A 21,206-nucleotide genomic window follows, 5' to 3' on the forward strand; every position below is an offset into this window, starting at 1 on the left:
ATTGTGGTTCACCAAATAATCTCTTGTTGGATGTGTTTCAATGGGGGTTAGGGTTAGCCATAACAATTAAGAATTATAATTCTTAAGCACAAAAATTAGAGCAAGCCATAGACTTTGATAAATTAAAAGCATAAAACTTATATAAAGAAAATAAACAAGCGAACTTGAAAATAGAAAGAGATCACTATTAACACAAGATTGGGTTGAATCTCCCCTAGATGAGTGTGGCCCATTGTACCACTCACCCATATGTATTAGGGCTTGCTTTTAAAAAAGATAACTTCAAAAACAAAAGATCAAGTTCTTTTGAGTTTTTGAGCGTAAAAAAAGTTCATAAAAATATAGTAAGCTATAAATATAAAGTATTGGGTCTACTAAAAGTACAAAATACTAATTGGTATATACAAAGGTTTGAGACCTTAGCCTTACAAAAATATTAATGCCAAAATATGAAACCATAATAGGTGTTCACATGTCTTCCAAAATACCTCATAGTGGTCCAACACATGTTCCACCTGCGACGATTAACACGTAATTTACCCCACTGAATCATCGCCTACATCCAAAATAATATTAGTCAATACACATAGCCGATTAAACATATTAATCGAGACCATATCATACTAGCGCACATAGTTAATTAAACACATTTATCCTGATAAATGATATAAATAAAAGGTACATCAAAAAAAAATCCCAAAATAAAATAATGGGCATTCCATAGAGGTTATGATTAACACTCTCCTCTATAAACTCTTCATTCTCTCTCTCTCTCTCTCTCTCTCTCTCTCTCTCTCTCTCTCTCACACACACACACACACACACACACACCAGTCACCATTACATTACAATAATATATCTATTGTAAAATTTCATGACTCAAACTTTAAAACTGGACTTAGAAGACCTAAATATGGTAAAATCGATTATAAGCGCATGAGTATCAAGAGCACTTAATATACAACTTCTTTTGAGGGCTTCCCATACTTTTTTTAAAACATACATACACATATAAGTCATCGATATATTATAAATATTTTTTTAAGTGTAAAATTTTAGGCTTTTGATATACTTATTGGACTCAAATATAGTAAAAATGACTATAAACTTGGGTATCTTTCAAATGAGTAGTCTAGAAAGCCCTCAGAAGCCATGTGCTGGCTTATGAGGGCTTTCCAAACTTTTTTTTCTAATATTTGAAATCCATAAAGTTATTGAAATATACCCATCTTTAGAGTTGGTTTTATCATGTTTGGGTTTTATGAGCCCATTTTTAATGTCAAAAGTTTGAAATTCTACACTTGAAAGAAAGTTTGTAATATAATGATGACTTGTGTGTAAGTGTGTGTTGTCTAAGTTTTCCTTTAAAAAAAAGGCCTATGGGCTTCCCAAACTTGTTTCTTTAATATTTGAGATCACAAAACTTATTGAAACATAATTATTTTTATAATCGTTTTTTAACCATATTTGTGTGTGATGGCACAAGCTAGTCTTAGTGTAGACTCATGTATGCTTAGTGAGAGGATGGAATGTTGTGGACCTCCTTAGGCATCTTTTGAGCATGTTGGGTTTGTCTAAGACTTTGTGTGATGCGAGATTTGAACAATAAAAGATAGATGAAAGCTCCCACCATGCAAAGCTTTATTGCATTATTGCAAGACAACATGCACTATGGTGTGTGATTAAGACTTTGTGTAATGCGAGATTTGAACAATAAAAGATAGATGAAAGCTCCCACCATGCAAAGCTTTATTGCATTATTGCAAGACAACATGCACTATGGTGTGTGATTAGAGAGAGAGAGAGAGAGAGAGAGAGAGAGAGAGAGGAGAACAGAGAATAATCAATTATAAACTCCACCATAACCTAATGACAATGTCTTGAAAAAATAACTACAAATTCAAAAGCTTGCGAGATATTCTTGGAAGCTCGCAAGGAAAGCTCACAAAAAAGTTCCCTTCAATCTGTAGTCCCCCCAGAGTCTTGGTACCAGCAAAGGTAACGTTACAGTTGGGAAGGAGGAAGAGGAAATGCTAGACCACCAGAATGAGGATACCAATGTTACTAATGTAGGCAATTAGGGCACGGAAACCCATACGACAAAGGCATCATCAGGAAATGCAACAAGGACAAGTAAATGTGCAAAATAATGAACATGGTATAAATTACAAACTTACCAAAGAGCAAGCGAAAATGCTAGAGACGTTGGCTATCACAAGGTCCATGGGGCCTATCAACCATAATCAATAAAACTCCAAGAGGACAAAAAAGAAGCCCATCGAGTGTGGGAGGAATTGTAGAAGGGATCAAGTGAAAAAAATAGTGTAAGAAGCACATATCTGGAAGAACTAAGAGGTTCCACAATGCCAAGTCAATAAAGCTAGCTTTTGAGATGTGGTGGCTTATTATATCCGTTGAAAATATGTGAAAATAAATGCTCTAATATTGTATTTCCATGGATTTAACATGGACTTTGAGGGGGAAATAGAGTGATGTTGAACGACAAGTACGCCGTAACCAAGCCATCATACTTTTGTGAAAGAATTCGGATTCACCTCCTAGCTAGTTCCTCACTTGTCTTTGTAATCCCCACCGGCAGGGGGCCATTTGATCCCGTAGATTTGTGATTTGCCCCATAGATACTTTAAGAGTTTCTTTCTCCTTTACCAAACTTCTAGAGGGACCGCACACTAAAATGCAACTCACCCGTCTGACCCCACCTTAAGACTAAGTCTTAAGTTTCTTTTTGTTTCTGTTTCTCTTTTAAGCTGAGCAAATCCGAGGTCCCCCTTATCAGACAACATGGCCGCTTTCGAGGTAATTAAACTGCACAACTGCATCTGTCTAGCCCTGTCTTGTGAAACGGTTGAAATAGAAATGCAAACAGTCTGTTTTTCCGATCTTATTTCAGTCAGAAATGATATATTAGATTGAGAATTTTCAGTTTTAATTACAAAACAAAGCTATGCAAACCTGTTGAAGTTGTTTCTAATTCAAGCACAAGAAATTTGGAGTCGGATGTGCACTTATTGGATGCAGTCAGATGGCTTGATGATGATAATGCATCTAGATGGAGTCTTAAAGCCTGTTCTGCGGATCTTATTTGTTAGAGTTACCTTGACCAGCATTAGCTAACACAGAGATTGCTCTACAGGAGAAAATCACGCTTTATAGTAATTGGCGGAGCTCATGCTCCTGGCGGGTTAGGATTGCACTCGCATACAAAGGTTGGGTTCTCTAAATATTCATCAAAGTCTCATATTTGCATAGATGTGTTGAGAATTCAATGCACATATATCCATATAGACATACATACATATACTTTTCTAGACATGCATATATACATATATACACACACACACTTTTCTAGACATGCTAAGCAAATATATACAATTTTTTAAATGTGCTGAGAATATGTACGCCAAAAGTCTACACATACATAGATATATACATCATGCATACAGAGACATACATGTGTATTGATGTGTGCATGTTCGGGATTGGCCCTTACATCTTCATACTTCACTTGATTAAAATAACAACCCTGCAAACAGGATGCCTGCATAAGGTAATACACGCGGAAGCTATGCTTTGTTTGCGCTTTTGTAAACTCTACAGGGACTGAAGATGAGCCGGTCCCTCATTGCATTTATTGTCAAACTTTGACACAATGTTTTTTGGAAGCATGTGAAACTACTGTTTTGGTAGGGGCTTCTTTAAATGCTGATGAAGTCCAAACTTGTCTTCAGCTCTCGTCCTATGGAAGAGCAACATGCCTTCTACATGCCAAGTCCACTCTAAAGCACTTTCCATGCTTTGTTGCATGCCCGTTGTCTGCACAACAAATAGCCACTTTTAGAGCTGTCCATACATCTTGAACTTTCTACTTGCAACCTTTAGGACATTTCAAAGCCTATTTGTCAGGAGTACCACCTCTTGCTGTGGTGGTTTCTCTGTGCGAATAATGGAATTCTCTCTCTAGGCAAATAATGGAATTGGATGGTACTACAGGATTCATAGATATCTTCTCTACATAGGCATTCATACGGATAGAGTTAGTTCAACTTTTCTAGTATAGTCTTGATTGTTGGATCATATGGCAACAAGAGAGCTGGCAGAGAGAGAGAGAGAGAGAGAGAGAGAGAGAGAGAGAGAGAGAGAGAGAGAGAGAGAGAAATGGAGGACTAGTGAGAGAAGTGTGCACGACTCAAAAATGATTTTGATTGATGTATTGAACCTTCACCAAGTACATGCTTTTGTCGGCTTGAAGCGCTTGAAGCCTTATCTTTTGACCCATAGAGATCACTCATACACACTGAATTGATGACACATGTCACACTTATCCTATCTACACACATAGGGGGTGTTCATATCTATTGAGTTCTGAATCCCAACAAACCCTTCCTTGGAGTGAAGGAGGTGTTGTCCCAGAAACCTTTAATAGCCATGTTGATTTGGACTCTAGACTTCATGTGCTCAAAAGAGACACAATGACACCAACACCTAAACTCTCATGTTAGGCTTGATATAAGATCTTGACCACTCATGACGGCCATGTCAGTTTACCCAAAAACAATTTCCTTGCTCTAAGCAAGGTTATGAAGAGAATAGCAGAGCCTTTTATAATAATAAGGTATTACAAAGTGGAACACACACAAGGATTTTTTAATCCAGTTTTTGGGAGACTTCTCGGTAGAGAATCCTTGACTCACATACGTAGAATAAATTAGAAGACCCAATAATAATCTTTCTCAGTTACATTTATTGTGGGCATTGACTAGGTAGTTGGGATATTTACATTTTGTGTCAAAGGATTATTATTTACAAATTGAAATGATGAGGAATAATGTATTTGGGATGCCTTGTGCTAAGGATAAGCTTGGCGTGATCAACTACTCGTTATAGTCCTATATGATGTGTTATATATTGGTTACCAAAGGGCTTTAGAATGTTGTTATTTTGCATTGAAGCATGGTCTATCTTGCCAGCATAGGATAGTATAGGTACTTTGGATGCTAATACTAGTCCAAATGTAAGTGTGGCATCTGCCTCCATAGCTTCCATAGCGAAACAAGCTAGGTGGGATGGCGAGGATACACATGTACATGCATTGTTGGTGCTTTTTGTGAAAAGGAGCATTATTTCTCATAATCTTTTCATGTAAAACTACCAAGAAGGCTTGTTGCACTTTACCAGGTGTGTTATAAGGTACGATTGGCCTACTTGCATGTAGTTAGAATGAGGAGATTTAATGGATAAGTTTCTTAGAAGGATTAAAGATCTCAGGGAGAAGCTTGCATATATTCATGAGGCTTATCTGAACAGTTTATTGGTGTGTCTACTATTCTCATAGATTTATTGGATTCATAGTAGGCTTTTACATCCACACTTGAACACATGATGAAGGGTAACTGCAATGCCCTTATGTTTGATGAGTTAGTTATGGAAGAAGAGCAATCTCAACAAAACCGAACTAGTTATGTATGCGGGCGATTAGGCATCCATTGCTAGACAAAAAGGTAAAGGCAAAGCCTTTTCTTAAGGTGGCTATAAGCCAAGACACAATCGACCTAGTCTTCTGACAAGGATGCCGTAAGAATAGGGGTGATAAGCTTAAGAAGAAAGGCAAATGTAACTATTGTCAGAAGCCAGGTCATTATATTAATGAATGTAGGAAAAGATTGGAGAAGGAGAAGAAGAAAGAGTTAGGCATGGCTACATTAGCACCAAGTGCTAAAAAAAAGGACTCAACGAACTATACATAGGATGATTGGGCATTTATTGTGTACTATAGTTATGACACTTATGTCCATGATGTGTGCATGTTTCTCATATTTTGATAGTGGTGCTAGCAATAAGTATATTACTTTTTAGCATGATTTATTTTCCTCCCTTAAGTCTACTGCACAAGGAGACACAATCACATCTATGAGGACTCCAATCATCTCATCATAAGATATTTCTTGGGCTATCTTAGTACGTTTAAGGTTTTAGAGTATTATGAAACCCCTTCTATACTAAATAGAAGAACTGCCTTCATGTAATCTTCATCAACATTGCTTTCAGGTTAGTAAGTTATTGAGGGATGGAGCGTAAGTTGCTCAGATATTCTCACAGGCTATTACTCTGATTCATTTTCAAATTAAAGAATTTTTGCTTGAGAAATCCCTTAGATTTGAAATATTGTTACCAAACAGACTCTCTCCTTGCGTGATTTGTCAAACTCCACATTATGAATAAGACTGTCTGCAAGGCCAAGGGTGTAAGGGCTTTGTCGTTCTTGTCTTGCCAGGCTTGAATCATTTTGGCACCTTGGTCTTCTGTAGGTTCCTTGTCCATGCGCTTGACTACATTCTAGGCTCCACATCCGGGAGAAGCTAAATCTTTGTTTGCTAGGTAGGTTAGTTAGTTTTGTTGATTTTTTCGAGTGCAATGTTGCTTATGTTGATCTCCATGGTAAGGAAAGAAGATGGATATGACGATTTGGGTATCCACGTATATAGATGCACCAATGCTCCTAGTTGGCAAATAGTATTGTTGATAGCTAGCTGTACCAATTGCCACATCATCAATGCCACATCACCACCGCCATGTCATCACTGCCACCATGTGTCACCTGCATTGTCTGATTGTGCGCGTCAGTTGCTATTTGATGTCTGGCTCTGCCTTGCATACTTGTAGGTGTGTCATATTCTCTCCTACTTCCATTGCAGTTGTCCTTGGCTGCACGGTGTCCATAAAAGGAATAAATCCAAGCAAAGCTCATCGAAGATACCCAAGATTCCAAACATTGTGAGACCACTTTGCATCTAGAGTCAAGGCTCACATTCTGTCCTTGCCGTGTCAACACAAAGACTTGCAAAGAAACTTGTGGGTGACCAACTTCCACCGCATTGAGCACTATCCGTCTCTCCAACCGTCCACGAAAAAACACTACAAACCACTGATTATCCTTTGTAGCTCATGAGAAGAGAGAATGACCAAGCAAAACTCTACTATCCAATCTCTAGCTACTAATGCATTGTCTCAGACCGCACCCTGAAGGAAGAAAGCAAAACCAAGAACAATACTCCTTGAAAACGCTACACCAAATCTGTATCTATCAATACAACTTAGCACTTGTATGTCTAAACCACCCATGTCCTATGGAACATGCTCCAAGTAATACATCCGTTGACACATTGAAGTCAAAAACCCTGGTTGTTGTCGGTAAAGTCTCCAAGCAATTTGTGTATTGTGAAGATACACCAATCGCCCTATCCTCCTAGGACGAACACAAATCTGATGACTTGTCCTCTTGTGGTGCCCATGACATTAGACATTGAAGATACTCCGCCCATTGCAAACTATCAAGAGTCCCCCTGAACGACCTCAACGAGATTCTTTATTGAGTGCAAAAGGCAACTGTGAAGACTCTCCCTCGGAGACCTGGCTACGGTGTAGTCACAATCTGATGACTTGTCCTCTTGTGGTGCCTCCATGACATTAGACGTTGAAGATACTCCACCCAGTGCAAATGATAGGTGAGAAGAGTCCTCCTAAACGACCCCAAAAATTGAAGTGATCGCCACTATAACCAAAGACTCTTTACTGAGTGCAAACGGCCATTGCTAGACCTGAGAAATGGAAAAAAGTTGAGATGCGCACTCCTGTCACACTCATCCTCTGGTTCTAAGGAAGCCTCCTCTTCTGACTGCTTCTCTAGTTCTCAAGAAGTCTCCTACTCGGATTGCTCCTCCAAGATCTCGTGACAATGCTTCGCAATGTGCTCGATGGAGTTCAATAAAAGCACTATCCATCAGCCTTCTTGGCGCGATGCTCTTCGGTGGTGAGGCGAGTCACGGAGGCTCCCCCACTTGCCTTGTTCTTACCATTCGTGGCCTTGGACTGGCTACCTTGTCTTTGCCTTTTTGTTGCCCTTGTTGTTGAGTCCCAGACTTGGAACTCTCCCGTGTCTGGAAAGTTGTAGCAAGACGAACCACATTCGAAATACCACGGGGCCGATGTGCACGAACATTTGCGTGCAAAGACGGTTTTAAACCCTCCACAAATCGCTCAACCTGCTTTGACCGCTAGACGGTCCTTGGGAGCATGAGCAAAAGCTTCTAGAAAGGAGCAAGATAGTTGGTTATCAATTTGTCATGTGTAAAACACACCCTGATTGTTTCTTCAATTCACACTATGGGAATAAATTGCTTCAAGACCGTCTTGTGGCATCCCAACTAGTCATGAAGTGGTGTCTAAGGTGATCTTCCCACCACAAGAGAGCGGCACCTGTCAAAGCCGTATGCACCAAATGGAGCTGAAAAATATCTGAACCACTTGTTGTTGCCAACGTGGCACCCATCTCGCGGGTATAATTTTTGACGACTTCTCCATCCATCTTCCTATTGAACTTGGGAGGCTTCAAAAGCTTCATTAATTGAGCTTGTTCCTCACAAGGCATGGAGGAAGAACTTGGCAAACTAGTAGTCCCCCGACAACGAGCCGGTGAAGGCGAGTGGAAATTGTCTGGATAATCCGATGGAGAGGGACTCAGCGAAGGAGACTGTCGGTGATGCGAACGACGTCTCTCCTGCCGACTACGCGCAGGTGTAGAATGATGACTGCCAGAGTGGGAACGAAGCTCATCCCTAGTACATCCTTGCCTACATCCAAAGGAGTGAAAAATCCTCCTCTAGAGAGTTTTGCCACTTTGTTCTCGGAATCATCCAACACTTGCTCTGAAGTACAGGCCCTTGTAGATTCCAAATTCGGGATACTAGGTGTTGGAGGTGCCGGCTCCATCTGGTCGAGACGGATAGATATAGCCTCCATTTTAGCCATCTGCGCATCCATGGATGCCTTCATGCTGAGAAGCAAATCTGTGAGTTGTGAATCTATGACAAATATCAAGTGATCAAGGACTGGGTGAGGGATTTCAGCCCTGTGGGATGAGATATGGGTTTGATGTGATAGAAAGAAGAGTACAACGGAATCACACTTACAACACACATAAGAGTCCTAAACTACTTCTTTGTATCATGTACAAGAAAGAAGTATTACAATTGAAATTCAAGTACAAGATGTGGCTGAGAATGAAGATGTCAAATCAAAGCCCGACCTACTGCACACTCCTGGCTAGCACTTCGCCTATATAGAGAAACGCTTTGTAAAGTCCAACAGTGAGGAAAGTAGATGAATACGATGATTTAGCCACGTATATATATCCACCAATGCTCCTAGTTGGCTAGTAGTATTGTTGTTGGCCAGTTGTATCCGATTGCCACATCAACAACGTTATATCATCAATGACACGTCCCCACCGTCATGTCATCAGTGCCATGTGGTAGGGCCACATGTCACTGCGCTGTCTGACTCTGCCTGTCGGCTGCTATCTGATGTCTGGCTCTGCCTTGCATACTCGTAGACGTGTCTCATCATCCTCTGGATCCTCCGCTAATTTACACTCTATACTCGAGGAAATTGTTGTCTCCTAAGCCACTTCCAGTTGTGGAAACTCTCCGATATCCACGGAAACTCCATCATGCTAAGCTTCAGCCTCTTGTCAACTCTAAAGTTTTGTGTCTTCGTCCATAGTGTGCATTAGATAGGTAAGTGTTACATAGACATGGAATCTTACGGGAAGATTTGGAGGCACGATTGGAATTTATCAAGCACCGCTCAAAAGAGCTAAGACAAAGGGTCCAAGTTGAACAGTTGGACACTTGGTCAGTTGGAAGTGCCAACTTGTCACGGGATCTTTAAATACTTGATGAAGAATAATATAAAACTCAAATAACACAAAAATATAACCATAGAATTGAATTCAAATAGACTTGATTGTGCATAAAATGGCAACAATAGATAGAGTAGAAGTGTCACCAGCCTGGACATTTCCCAGTATGAAAGGGGTCTGGTGGAATCCAGGATGTCTAAATATTTGGAAAGTACAAGCTTTGGGAATGGGGGATTATCCTAGAATACAAAGGACCACACTCCTAAAATTTAGGAGAGTTGCTATTTTTGGCCCGCCGACTCCGATGGAAATTCTGTTCGCATCATTACATCTGGAATTGAGTAGATACCAAGAGTTGGCAAAGTGCCTATGATAGAATGCCTACCAGTTGGGATATTTCTAGAGATAAAGTTTATGGAGGGACCCATCTCTTAGATTGGGACATGTGGCAAGAAAGTGGACCAAAGTGAGACAAGTGGCCTGACACTTGTTATAAAGTGGATCAAAGTGAGACAAGTGGCTTCACAGCTATTGTGTGGCTCTCCACTTGTCATTGTAGCCTTCTCTTGCCATTTTAGCTCATGGGAGGCCCAAATCTATAAATTGGAGCCCTCTCTCTTCATTAATAGAGGCTCTCTTGCTGCACACTAGCCTCTACCACCGGTATAGGCTGCCCTAATGATGGCTACTCTCTCTCTCTCACCATGGAGGACATTGAGGATATCCGCCATCGACCGATGAGAGACTTCTTTGGATAGTGATGTGTATGATGCTTACCTTTGTTGCTGGAGTTTTCCTCCCAGATGTTATCCATTAGGAGCTCCTAGTACCGTACTTTTCCTCATAGTTATTTCAGTTTCAGTTAGTTGTTTTTAGCTTTTCTTACACAGAAATTGTATCAGATCCACCAATTGTTGTAACCTTTTTGGTCTCATAGGTCATTTTGGCCTTTTGAAGACGTTAATATATCATTTCATTTCATTTCATTTCTCTCACTTGAAGGCTGCCCATGAAGAATACCGGCTGTTGGGGGTGTTTTGGAGGCTTCCATCGCGAAGAAATACTGAAGGCAAGGGTATTTAATCATTTATTATGATTTCTAGCCATTGTACTTGTGGTACCAGCCTTTGTATCTGCTGTACCAGCCATTGTATTGGTTGTACCAGTCCTTGTACTTGTTGTACTTACTGTACCTCCCATTGTATCGGTTGTACCAGCTTCTGTACTTGCTGTACCAGCCACTGTATCTATTGTACTAGTCACTTTACATGATGTACCAACATTTGTACTTGCTGTACATACTGTACCAGCCATTATACCAGCTGTACCAGCCATTGTACCTGTTGTACCGGCTAAATGGAGAGTTGTACTTGCTGTACCAGCTCTATTGCATGAAGACCCGTGGTTTTTGGGGAAGAATCAGTACCCACATGGAGGTATATGGATTATGTTGTTGGCTCGGCATTTCTACAGCCTATGTTCCGGCTTGGTTGCCTCGTGTTGGGCTGTGTTATGGCATTTGTATATGGATAATCCGGCATCTCCTGTGGGGAGAGTAAGGCCCTCAAAGCTTGTACATGATAATTATTCTCCTTGCGTAATAAAATACTCCAAGGGGGGGTCGGCCCATTCCGGCCTCTATGTGGTGTCACGTGTGCAAGCTCCATTTTCAGCATTTGTGGATGTTTTATCGCTTTTATGTTTTATGCAAAGTGATGATGGATATGTGTTAAGGCTGTGGCTATGTTTAAATGTTTTGATGGTATCAACAAGTGTGTCAAAGGCCCTAGTCTCCTGGGCACCCGCCGCGAGTTACATTGGTATCAGAGCATAGGCTTTCTTGGAAGCGGAGGCTTTCTTCTATCAATAAGGAAGAGAAAAGATCTCAAGTGGGGACCACACTTACCATCATTGCTGTTAAGCATGGCCAGCCGCTTCATAGCTTATGAAGCAAGAGCATGAACAGTAGACAGCTTGTTGATCTAAGGATTTATGAATTCACAAAATTTTATCTTGGAAGTATGGAGTTGGCTTTATGTGCACACGTTTAGCACTCTTTCCATATGGATATTGTGGATTATATTATCAAGCTTACAAGCAAGCTGTATGAAGATATATCTCAGGATATCTTAAGGATATGGTGAGGAGATATTTCTTTTGGCTTCATGACCAACCTGGCAAAGAAAAGCTAAGTATACTTTGAGTTTGCAAAGTTGGTGCTTTGGCTATTTACTATAAAGTGTTTTTGATGTTCACTAATCCTTGTATAGCCATGCAAGGAGAAAGGTGGTGGTGTTTGCCTTGAGATGGTTTCAGGGAAACATTGTTTATGGCTCCCTTTATTGGGATGGATTATATCTATGGAGATTTCTTTCTTGGACGAGATTTATATAGATATTGGGCTTCACAAGCAATTTCTATGGACGAATCTGTCCGAGTTTATAGAGAAGAAATCTTTGGATATCTCATGGATATGATGCTTTTATGGATAAAGTCCACCTCTACTCCAAGGTGTGTGGTTAGCACGGAGTATGTGGTAAGAGGTATGGTATACAGGTCTATGGATTCCTGGACTTCTTTTCTAGGGATTTGGATCTATCCTCAGGTTTATGGTTTATTCTTTTTGGCTCCCTTTATTTGGGATGCATTGGACTTATGAAACTCATTGTTCACATACCCTGTGTAGTGTTCTCTTGTCCTACGTGCTCTCTTGAAGTCTACCATGTGTGGGTGGAACAATAGAGAGGAGATGGAAGGGAACATGGGCACTTCAGAGGGTAGTGTCGAGCACAACATACCCTGTGTAGTGTTCTCTTGTCCTATGTGCTCTCTTGAAGATTGTTTCTACCATGTGTGGGTGGAACAATAGAGAGCAGATGGAAGGGAACATGGGCACTTGAGAGGGTAGTGTGAGTTGGTGGCCGAAATGCCTATAAACTATGTGTAGCAGAAATGCTTATGGAACACCAGGCTATCTATGCCTGCGAGTGATTATTTTATCTTGTTACTTGAGCCCACCTCTCATCCAAGGTGTGTGGTTAGAGTACCCGGAGTGCAAGTGGTAAAGTGGACATGACGCCTGGTTGGCACGGGACTTATGTCTATGCCAAGGGTCATGTGGATTGATGCCTTGTTGGCAGGAGACTTATTTTGTCTTGCCCATTTACTTGGGACATGGATTATGATATCTTGATTTGTCTCACCCATTTACTTGGGACATGGATTATGATATCTGGACTTATGGAACTGATTTGTCTCACCCATTTACTTCGGACATGATTATGATATCTGGACTTATGGGATTGTTTTGTCTTGCCCATTTATTTGGGACATGGATTTATTTATTGTTTAAAGCCATATTAGAATCACTATCTCCCCATACAGAGGCCAAGAGGTTCATTGTTCATCTCACCATGCATGTGGATTCATGTTGGGATTGTGAGAGGGCAATTCAATGAACACTCCACCATACACGTGGATTCGTGTTGCGATTGTGGAGTGAGTGTTTCATTGTTTCCACACCATGCTTGTTGATTAGAGTTGGGATTGTATGGGAGAACATGGGAACTGTTGGGATTGGGAGAAAGGATTGCCAAAACTATGGAGAACCAGCTTTTCTGTCACCATGGTTTGTGCTCTTGAATGGCACCAGTTTGTGTGCATAGCACATGTTTCTGTGCAAGGCACTAGTTTCTTGTGCATGGCACTTATTTAAGTGTCTTAGCACTTGGTTGGTGATTTTCATTGGCATATGATTATCTCATTGATATTGGTGATTGAGACACAATTGGCTCTTGTGCCTGTGTCTAGCATATCTTCCATGGAATTCTCGCCCATTTATTTTGGGACATGATTTTGATATTGGTATTATGGAGACTTATTTAGTCTCACCCATTTCTTTGGGACATGGACTCTTTAATTATATTAGATTTTTGAGACTGTGTCGTCTCGCCCACTTGATGGGACATGATTATATCTTGAATATATTGCTTGAAGCTTAAAGTTGCAGACAACTTTTAAGAAGCTGGGGAGGATGTCACCAGCCTGGACATTTCCCAGTATGAAAGGGGTCTGGTGGACTCCAGGATGTCTAAATATTTGGAAAGTACAAGCTTTGGGAATGGGGGATTATCCTAGAATACAAAGGACCACACTCCTAAAATTTAGAAGAGTTGCTATTTTTGGCCCGCCGACTCCAATGGAAATTCTGTTCGCGTCATTACATCTGGAATTGAGGAGATACCAAGAGTTGGCAAAGTGCCTATGACAGAATGCCTACCAGTTGGGATATTTTTAGAGAGAAAGTTTATGGAAGGACCCATCTCTTAGATTGGGACATGTGGCAAGAAAGTGGACCAAAGTGAGACAAGTGGCCTGACACTTGTTATAAAGTGGATCAAAGTGAGACAAGTGGCTTCACAGTTGTCACTTCAGCTATTGTGTGGCTCTCCACTTGTCATTGTAGCCTTCTCTTGCCATTTTAGCTCATGGGAGGCCCAAATCTATAAATTGGAGCCCTCTCTCTTTATTAATAGAGGCTCTCTTGCTGCACACTAGCCTCTACCACCGTTACAAGCTGCCCTAATGATGGCTACTCTCTTTCTTTCTCACTTGAAGGCTGCCCATGAAGAATACCGGCTGTTGGGGGTGTTTTGGAGGCTTCCATCGCGAAGAAATACTGAAGGCAAGGGTATTTAATCATTTATTATGATTTCTAGCCATTGTACTTGTTGTACCACCCATTGTACCGGCTGTACCAGCTTTTGTACTTGTTGTACCAGCCACTGTATCTATTGTACTAGTCAATGTACATGCTGTACCAGCATTTGTACTTGTTGTACTTGTACCAGCCACTGTACCGGCTGTACCAGCCATTGTACATGCTGTACCAGCCATTGTACCAGCTGTACCAGCCATTGTACCAGCTATACCGGCTAAATGGAGAGTTGTACTTGCTGTACCAGCTCTATTGCATGAAGGCCCGTGGTTTTTGGGGAAGAATCAGTACCCACACATAGAGGCCCATTCCGGCCTCTATGTGGTGTCACGTGTGCAAGCTCCATTTTCAGCATTTGTGGACGTTTTATTGCTTTTATGTTTTATGCAAAGTGATGATGGATATGTGTTAAGGCTGTGGCTATGTTTAAATGTTTTGATGGTATCAACAAGTGTGTCAAAGGCCCTAGTTCCCCGGGCACCCGCCGCGAGTTACAGAAAGTACTTCACCACATAAGAGACTAATACTGGGTGCAATCTCCCTCCTCAAGCATATAGCTCCCACTTCCACGACTTGAGTATTTAGAGAATTGTATTCAATAAAAATAGTCCAAGGAGCTAATAATAGTTGTGCATACAATTTGGACTTGCTTTTTTCACTTTTGGGCTTTGCTTTCCATATTAATAACCATATTAAGGTTTCTAAGGGTTGTACATGTCAAAACCTTTGTCCAATATAAATACTAATGGATCTTTATACATAAAATAACCTTGTGCATACTTGCACATAAAATAACCTAGCCACATGAAAGGCTATAGATGACATAAAACATCCTAGCCACATGAAAGGCTATAAATAATTAATGAAATTCTAATATATGATTAGTAAATGATCTCCATCTTCACGTCACCACTCAATCCACCATTCATACGACACCTCAATCGGTATCCTCCTACATATCGGTACCTATACTTATAGACACTATCCACGTTAGTTAAACAATTAATTGAACACATCAATTAATCCCAACGTCGTCATCATGAGAACATAGGCAACTATAACATCAAATTACAAGTACCAACATGCACGGCACACACGGGCGTCCTTGATATAAAATCAGAAATATAATTCCCAATAAACAAGAGTAATTCTCATAACATTCTCTCTTGTAGAGATTGTAACTGTCCTCGGTTGCGTAAATCCATGAGAAGATGGCTTCATGATTGGTGTGGAAAAGTAGATCAACACATAATGCAAATATGCAATGAACTAATCAAATGAACATATGTGAAACGAGTCTAAGTGTCTCGTACCACAAAGATGCATTTCACATACACACATAGGATGGTAAAAGATAGAAGAGATAAATGTATCTGGAGTAAGTACATGAAATAAATCTGATGTTCCATATCACCAGATTAATACTACATATCACTCCTTCAGAATAAAAGTTTGAGATGGAGTGACCAGTTCCCTTTGAAACTTAAATTCCGACACAAATTTTCTTTATCTTAAAAATTTACTGAAGTTACGGAAATTGACTAATCTTAATGTTTAATGTATGGTTTACTAATTAGATTCTTAGGTTGTAATAATATTATAGTAATGCTTAAAGAGATATAGAACAAATGTGAAAAGTTTACAAAAAGAAGTGAATATGTACATGCCTCTATTGTTTGATAGAATTTTGATGGTGATACTCTCTTACTTGAGATGTTTGTCGTTAGCTATGGGTGTAGATAAAAGCTTGTTCTTGTTTTTCATCGTACAGTCTTTAGCATAATGTCCTTTTTGACGATATCTATAATATATAATGATAGACTTCTTGCACTTTTTGTTATTAATGGAGCTATAGGTGCCTATTTTCTTGATTTCGTTAACTTTTGTTATTTCTCTTTTATTGTTCTTGCTTAGTCGTCTTAGAAACTTCTTTTGGAATTTCTCTCGAAGTTCCCGTTCTTTATATAAGAAGGCGCGAAGAGAGTTAATATGTTCTTGAATTGTGGGACGTTGCAGTAAATTTGCCATAGCTGGAACTAAATAAATAACAGATATTTTTGATGAGAAAAATTGGTAAGGAATACATATCTTATTGTTGTAGTATTGGTGAAATTATTTGGCAAAAACAATTTTAACACTCCAAAGACATGTGAGTCTTGCTTTTCTATGCATAGGAAATATAAACTTCTGAATTCAAAATAAATTTATAAAGAAAGAGTAAAAATAGTAATTAAAGTTAGAACTAAAGACTTGCTATTGTACTAATACTAGAAACAACAATTGAAGTAATACTTGACATCATAAAAATAAACTATAAACTGGTTATTGATATCAAAGATGGAGAAAGCTATCTTGAGTTGAGAAGTTGTTTGTTATTAAAGAAAAATTGAATTTGAAATGGATAAAAACAGTGCCTATAACAAGTTCAATAATAACTTTACAATCCTCTAATAATGTGGATGTGATCAGGTACAATTATTTTCTCGGGTGGTAACTTAGTTTTAAGGTAATGAAGTCGAGTATTAAATTCTTCATCAGATATTGATGAGTCATCCTCTATGCTATATCCACGAATGATGTTTATTTGTTCCATGATGTGACAAAAACGGATGTTGGAGCAAAAACCTTGGTATTGCCAATGGGTTTCAAGACCAAACATTCTTTATGATCACGTACCCAAATCTTCGATCATTCGTCATGTTGTTGATTGTCGAAGATCCGCAATAAATATTGAAATAGAATGCCATTCCGTTCGGATAGATAGGCTAAACGGTTATACTTTGCCATGAGTTGTAGGAGTTCCGAAGGTGGATAAGGGTCGTGAGGTGATGGCCGAGTTATAATGCTATAGACACAAAATTTTTGGCAGTTTGAACTTCTCAATTTTTAGAATAGATAATCTATGGGGATCTACATTTTGGTTGGTGTAGTGTTTTACAATTATTTTTGGTCTCATTCGGAAGGTTTTTGAGTGGGTATGAGATTGTAAATAAACAATATACAGAATTGAGTTTTCGATATATCCAAAATTCAAGCACAAATATAAATATGAATATCATGAAAAACTAGTAGCAATTTTTAACAATCTTGATTGATAAAGAATGAAACATATCTTCTAGAGTCATACTGTGACTTGGTTGAACACAATGCTAATCAATACACTTAAATACACTAAGATTTGAAGGACACTTGCTCAAATACAAGAAGTCAATTGCTGAATTGACAAGAGACACACAATGAGCCGGAACGGCCGACCCCTCCCTTGAGTAAATTGTATTACTATTGGAGAAATTCAATACATAGCTTCACGGGCATCCATTGCCAAATCCTCCATGCCAATGCATATGAAATTCAGCATTTAGAAAACAATGGTATGTCGATGTAGATCACCAAGGAGCTGCCTTGATGCCCGGCCCGACTTCAGTGCCCATATTCTCTACCATTGGCTCTATGTTCTACCAAGCAAGGTAGCAACATCTTCAAGAGCACATAGGACGAGAAATACTACACAGGGCGGCTAAACAAGGAGTCCTGCCCTTCTACTGAATAAGTAATGACAACACATTGTCCAATTAGCTTACCAGTCTTCATAGAAGTTGTTGCAAGCGGAAGTCTTCGCGTTGGAAGCTTTAGAAGTGTTGATATCTTCGATTTTCCGCAATCCTTCGCGACAAAAGTCTTCAAGAGGATGAAGGGAACCTTGGGAAAGCTTCCCTTATGGTTCAATTTGAGAAAGGAAGGCTGAAATTAGGGTTTTCAGCAAAAAGACCAGAAATTGCAGCAAAAATGAGAGCTGTTTTGCTGAATTTCAGTCATTGGGAGTGAGTAGGCGAGTGATTAGCACATAGAAACACTCTTGGAAGCTTGGAAAACACCCTAGCAAGTTGGGTATGGCTATGGAGAGCTTGGAAATGGAGAGAAATGGTGGAAAAACAGAGTTTTCAGCCTCCAAAAATCCTCATGAAGAGAAAACACGAATTTTCTCTTAATAAGTAAGTGAATTGGGGTTCAATCAGGTGAGAGGACATGGGGAGATGCCCATTTATGAGTAAAAAGGAAGATCAGGTCTTGGACATTGAGTCTTGTCCGCCTCGGGACTTCAGTGAGTGTGAACTTGGAAGTGGTCATAATTTATAAGTGACTTTTGGGCACCCAAACTTCAATGAAGTGGGAACGCACTCACTTATAAATATTGGCTAAGTCCTAAAGGCTATTTGAGCCTAGATTGGGTAATACTTACCACCTGTTCACATGCCACACAACCATGTCAGCAGACAGTTTCACACGCACGGTTCACGGGTGGGCGTCCCCTAGCCCGGAACTACACATAGGTCATGCAGGCATGAAAACAGCATGCAATTTCATTTGCAGGCAAGCACATAAAGATGCTATGCAATGCAGCATTGGCATGAGCAATTTCCGTTCATGAAACCATATAAGACCAGGCGTTTCCAGGCAAGTATATGCGATACCAGACCCAGTGGAAAGCCAATCCTCCAGGCGTTTCCGGGCATGTACACAAAGGCATAAGTCCCAGCGGAAAGCCAAGTCCTCCAGATATTCCGGGCATGATAACGTCAGTCCCAACAGAATATCATATCCAACTATACAGCATGACACGTGTCAATCACATGCATAGGCACATTCCATAAGCCATGGACACCAATCCAATATATACATAGTGTGAAAGCAAGAGTGAACCATTCGGGTGGCCAAATGGTGACATTTCCCCCCGCTTCTAAACAGTTGTCCGCAACTGAAATGCATCCAAATATGCCTGTAGGAACTGCGGGCAATCTCCAAAGAACTCTTCATCTACCCATTTAGCATCAATGGGAAGATAGTTCTTAAACTTCACAAGGTAACGCCTCACAACCTTGCCTGCTACAGCAAGCTTGCGTTCCTTGTGATACACAATCTGCTCTGGCTGCAAGATCTCCTCAAGGTCATCCACTTTTGGTGGATCCTCAATGACCATTTCACTGGGCTCCGGCCCCACATACTTGCGAAGGAGACTCACATGAAAAGCATTGTGTATGTGTCAATGACTAGGTAATGCCAATCTGAAAGCCACTTCATTGATCTTCTCGATCACTCGAAAAGGCCCATAGTACCTGGTTGCAAGCTTAGGATATGCATCCTCTTTGCCAGGCCTCTTTGCAAGTCTTGCTTTCTCAAATTTCAGCAATACCCAATCATTCTCTTTAACATCCAATTGCCTTCTATGCTTGTCGGCAGTCTTTTTATGCTTGTCTTGTGACCTTGCAATGGCTGTCCGCACCTGAGCAAAAGCAATATCCAAGTCTCTTACATACTCATCAGCTGCTGCAAATATCTCATCCTTTGTGTGAAGAATGGGTGGCAAAACCACCTTACCATAAACAATCTCAAACGGGGCCTTTTCCCGTAGATGCATGTACTGTGTTGTTGTATGTAAATTCCACAAGCAGTAAAAACTTCTCCCAAGAAGACTTCTGATCCGCCACATAACATTTCAAGAGATCCAACACGGCTGAATTTGCAGCCTCACTTTGCCCATCCCTTTGAGGGTGATAAGGTGATGAGAAGTTCAATTTGGTGCCCATATTATCAAATAAGGCCCGCCAAAAGAGACTTGTAGTCCTGGGATCTCTATCCCCCACAATGGACTTCGGCATTCCATGATGTTTGAACACTTGGGCAAGATATATTTTAACCATATGCTCAGCTTTGATGGTCTTTTTGACCGGCAAGAAATGAGCTTGCTTGCTAAACCTGTCCACAATTGTCCAAATTGCATCATTACCCTGTTGAGTACGTGGTGGCAAGTCCATAATGAAATTGAATGTAATACTTTTCCATGGCTGCGTGGGAATAGGCAATGGCTGAAGCAAACCTGGTGCCTTTTGCCTATCAAATTTGACCTTTTGACAGGTGATACATGCACGTACATGTGCCTCTATGTCCTTCCGCATACCTGGCCAAAAGAAATACCGCTCAATCATGTGCGTAGTAGGCATTATGTCTCTATGACCAGCATATGGAGGAGCATGGCACTCATCCAAAACCTATTGCCTCATGTCAGACACCACACATAGGCAATTATCTTTCATGAGATAACTCTCTTTGATCACATATGAGGCATGTGCATGACCAGCCATCAAATCAGCCCAAATAGTGGCAAAATCAGCATCCGTATGATACAAATCATGCATGGTAGACAAGTCCCGATGAGAGGCAACCGAGATAGCTGCTACATACGGCTTTCGTGACAATGCATCGGCCACTACATTCTTTTTTCCCGGGGTGTGCAAGATCTGAAAATGAAACATAGAGAGGAAATTGGCCATCCTTATATGCTTCTCTGATAACTTAGTTTGAGTAAGAAAATACCTCAAACTCTGGTGATCTGTCTTCACAGTGAAATAAGTCCCAAGAAGGTAATGTTTCCATATAGTAAGTGCATGAATTATAGCCAAGAGCTCTTTCTCATAAATGCCAAGAGATAACTCTGCATCATGCAATCTACGACTCTCATTAGCCACGGCATGTCCCTCTTGATTAAGGACAGCCCCTATGCAATTTCCAGATGCATCACATTCCACACAAAAAGGCTTTTGCAAATCCGGAACGATCAACACTGGACTATGAGTAGTTGCATCTTTCAATTGGAGGAATGCATCTCTCTCTACATTAGTCCATTTGAACACGGCCTTGTTCTTTGTCGTGCCGAATGAACCTGCGGTAGTAAGAGCATAATCCAAGAAAACTACGGATCTCATGCACCGAACT

At 40.3% G+C, this 21,206-nt stretch overlaps 1 protein-coding gene across 1 annotated transcript in view; it reads left to right on the forward strand.

Annotated features, from left to right (window-relative positions):
* The first annotated feature begins 2,552 nt into the window (after positions 1-2,552).
* LOC147634028 (glutathione S-transferase 2-like) overlaps positions 2,553-21,206 on the forward strand; it is a 137,303-nt gene continuing 118,649 nt past the window's right edge. Inside the window, exons 1-2 of the mRNA XM_086805122.1 lie at positions 2,553-2,817; positions 3,155-3,227. Of these exons, the coding sequence (XP_086661248.1) occupies positions 2,803-2,817; positions 3,155-3,227 (88 nt within the window). The 5' untranslated portion in view covers positions 2,553-2,802. The remainder of the gene's footprint in view (positions 2,818-3,154; positions 3,228-21,206) is intronic.

This window comes from Cibotium barometz, chromosome 11 (assembly GCF_041138505.1).
Source record: "Cibotium barometz isolate CiBa-2024 chromosome 11, ASM4113850v1, whole genome shotgun sequence".
NCBI lineage: Eukaryota > Viridiplantae > Streptophyta > Polypodiopsida > Cyatheales > Cibotiaceae > Cibotium > Cibotium barometz.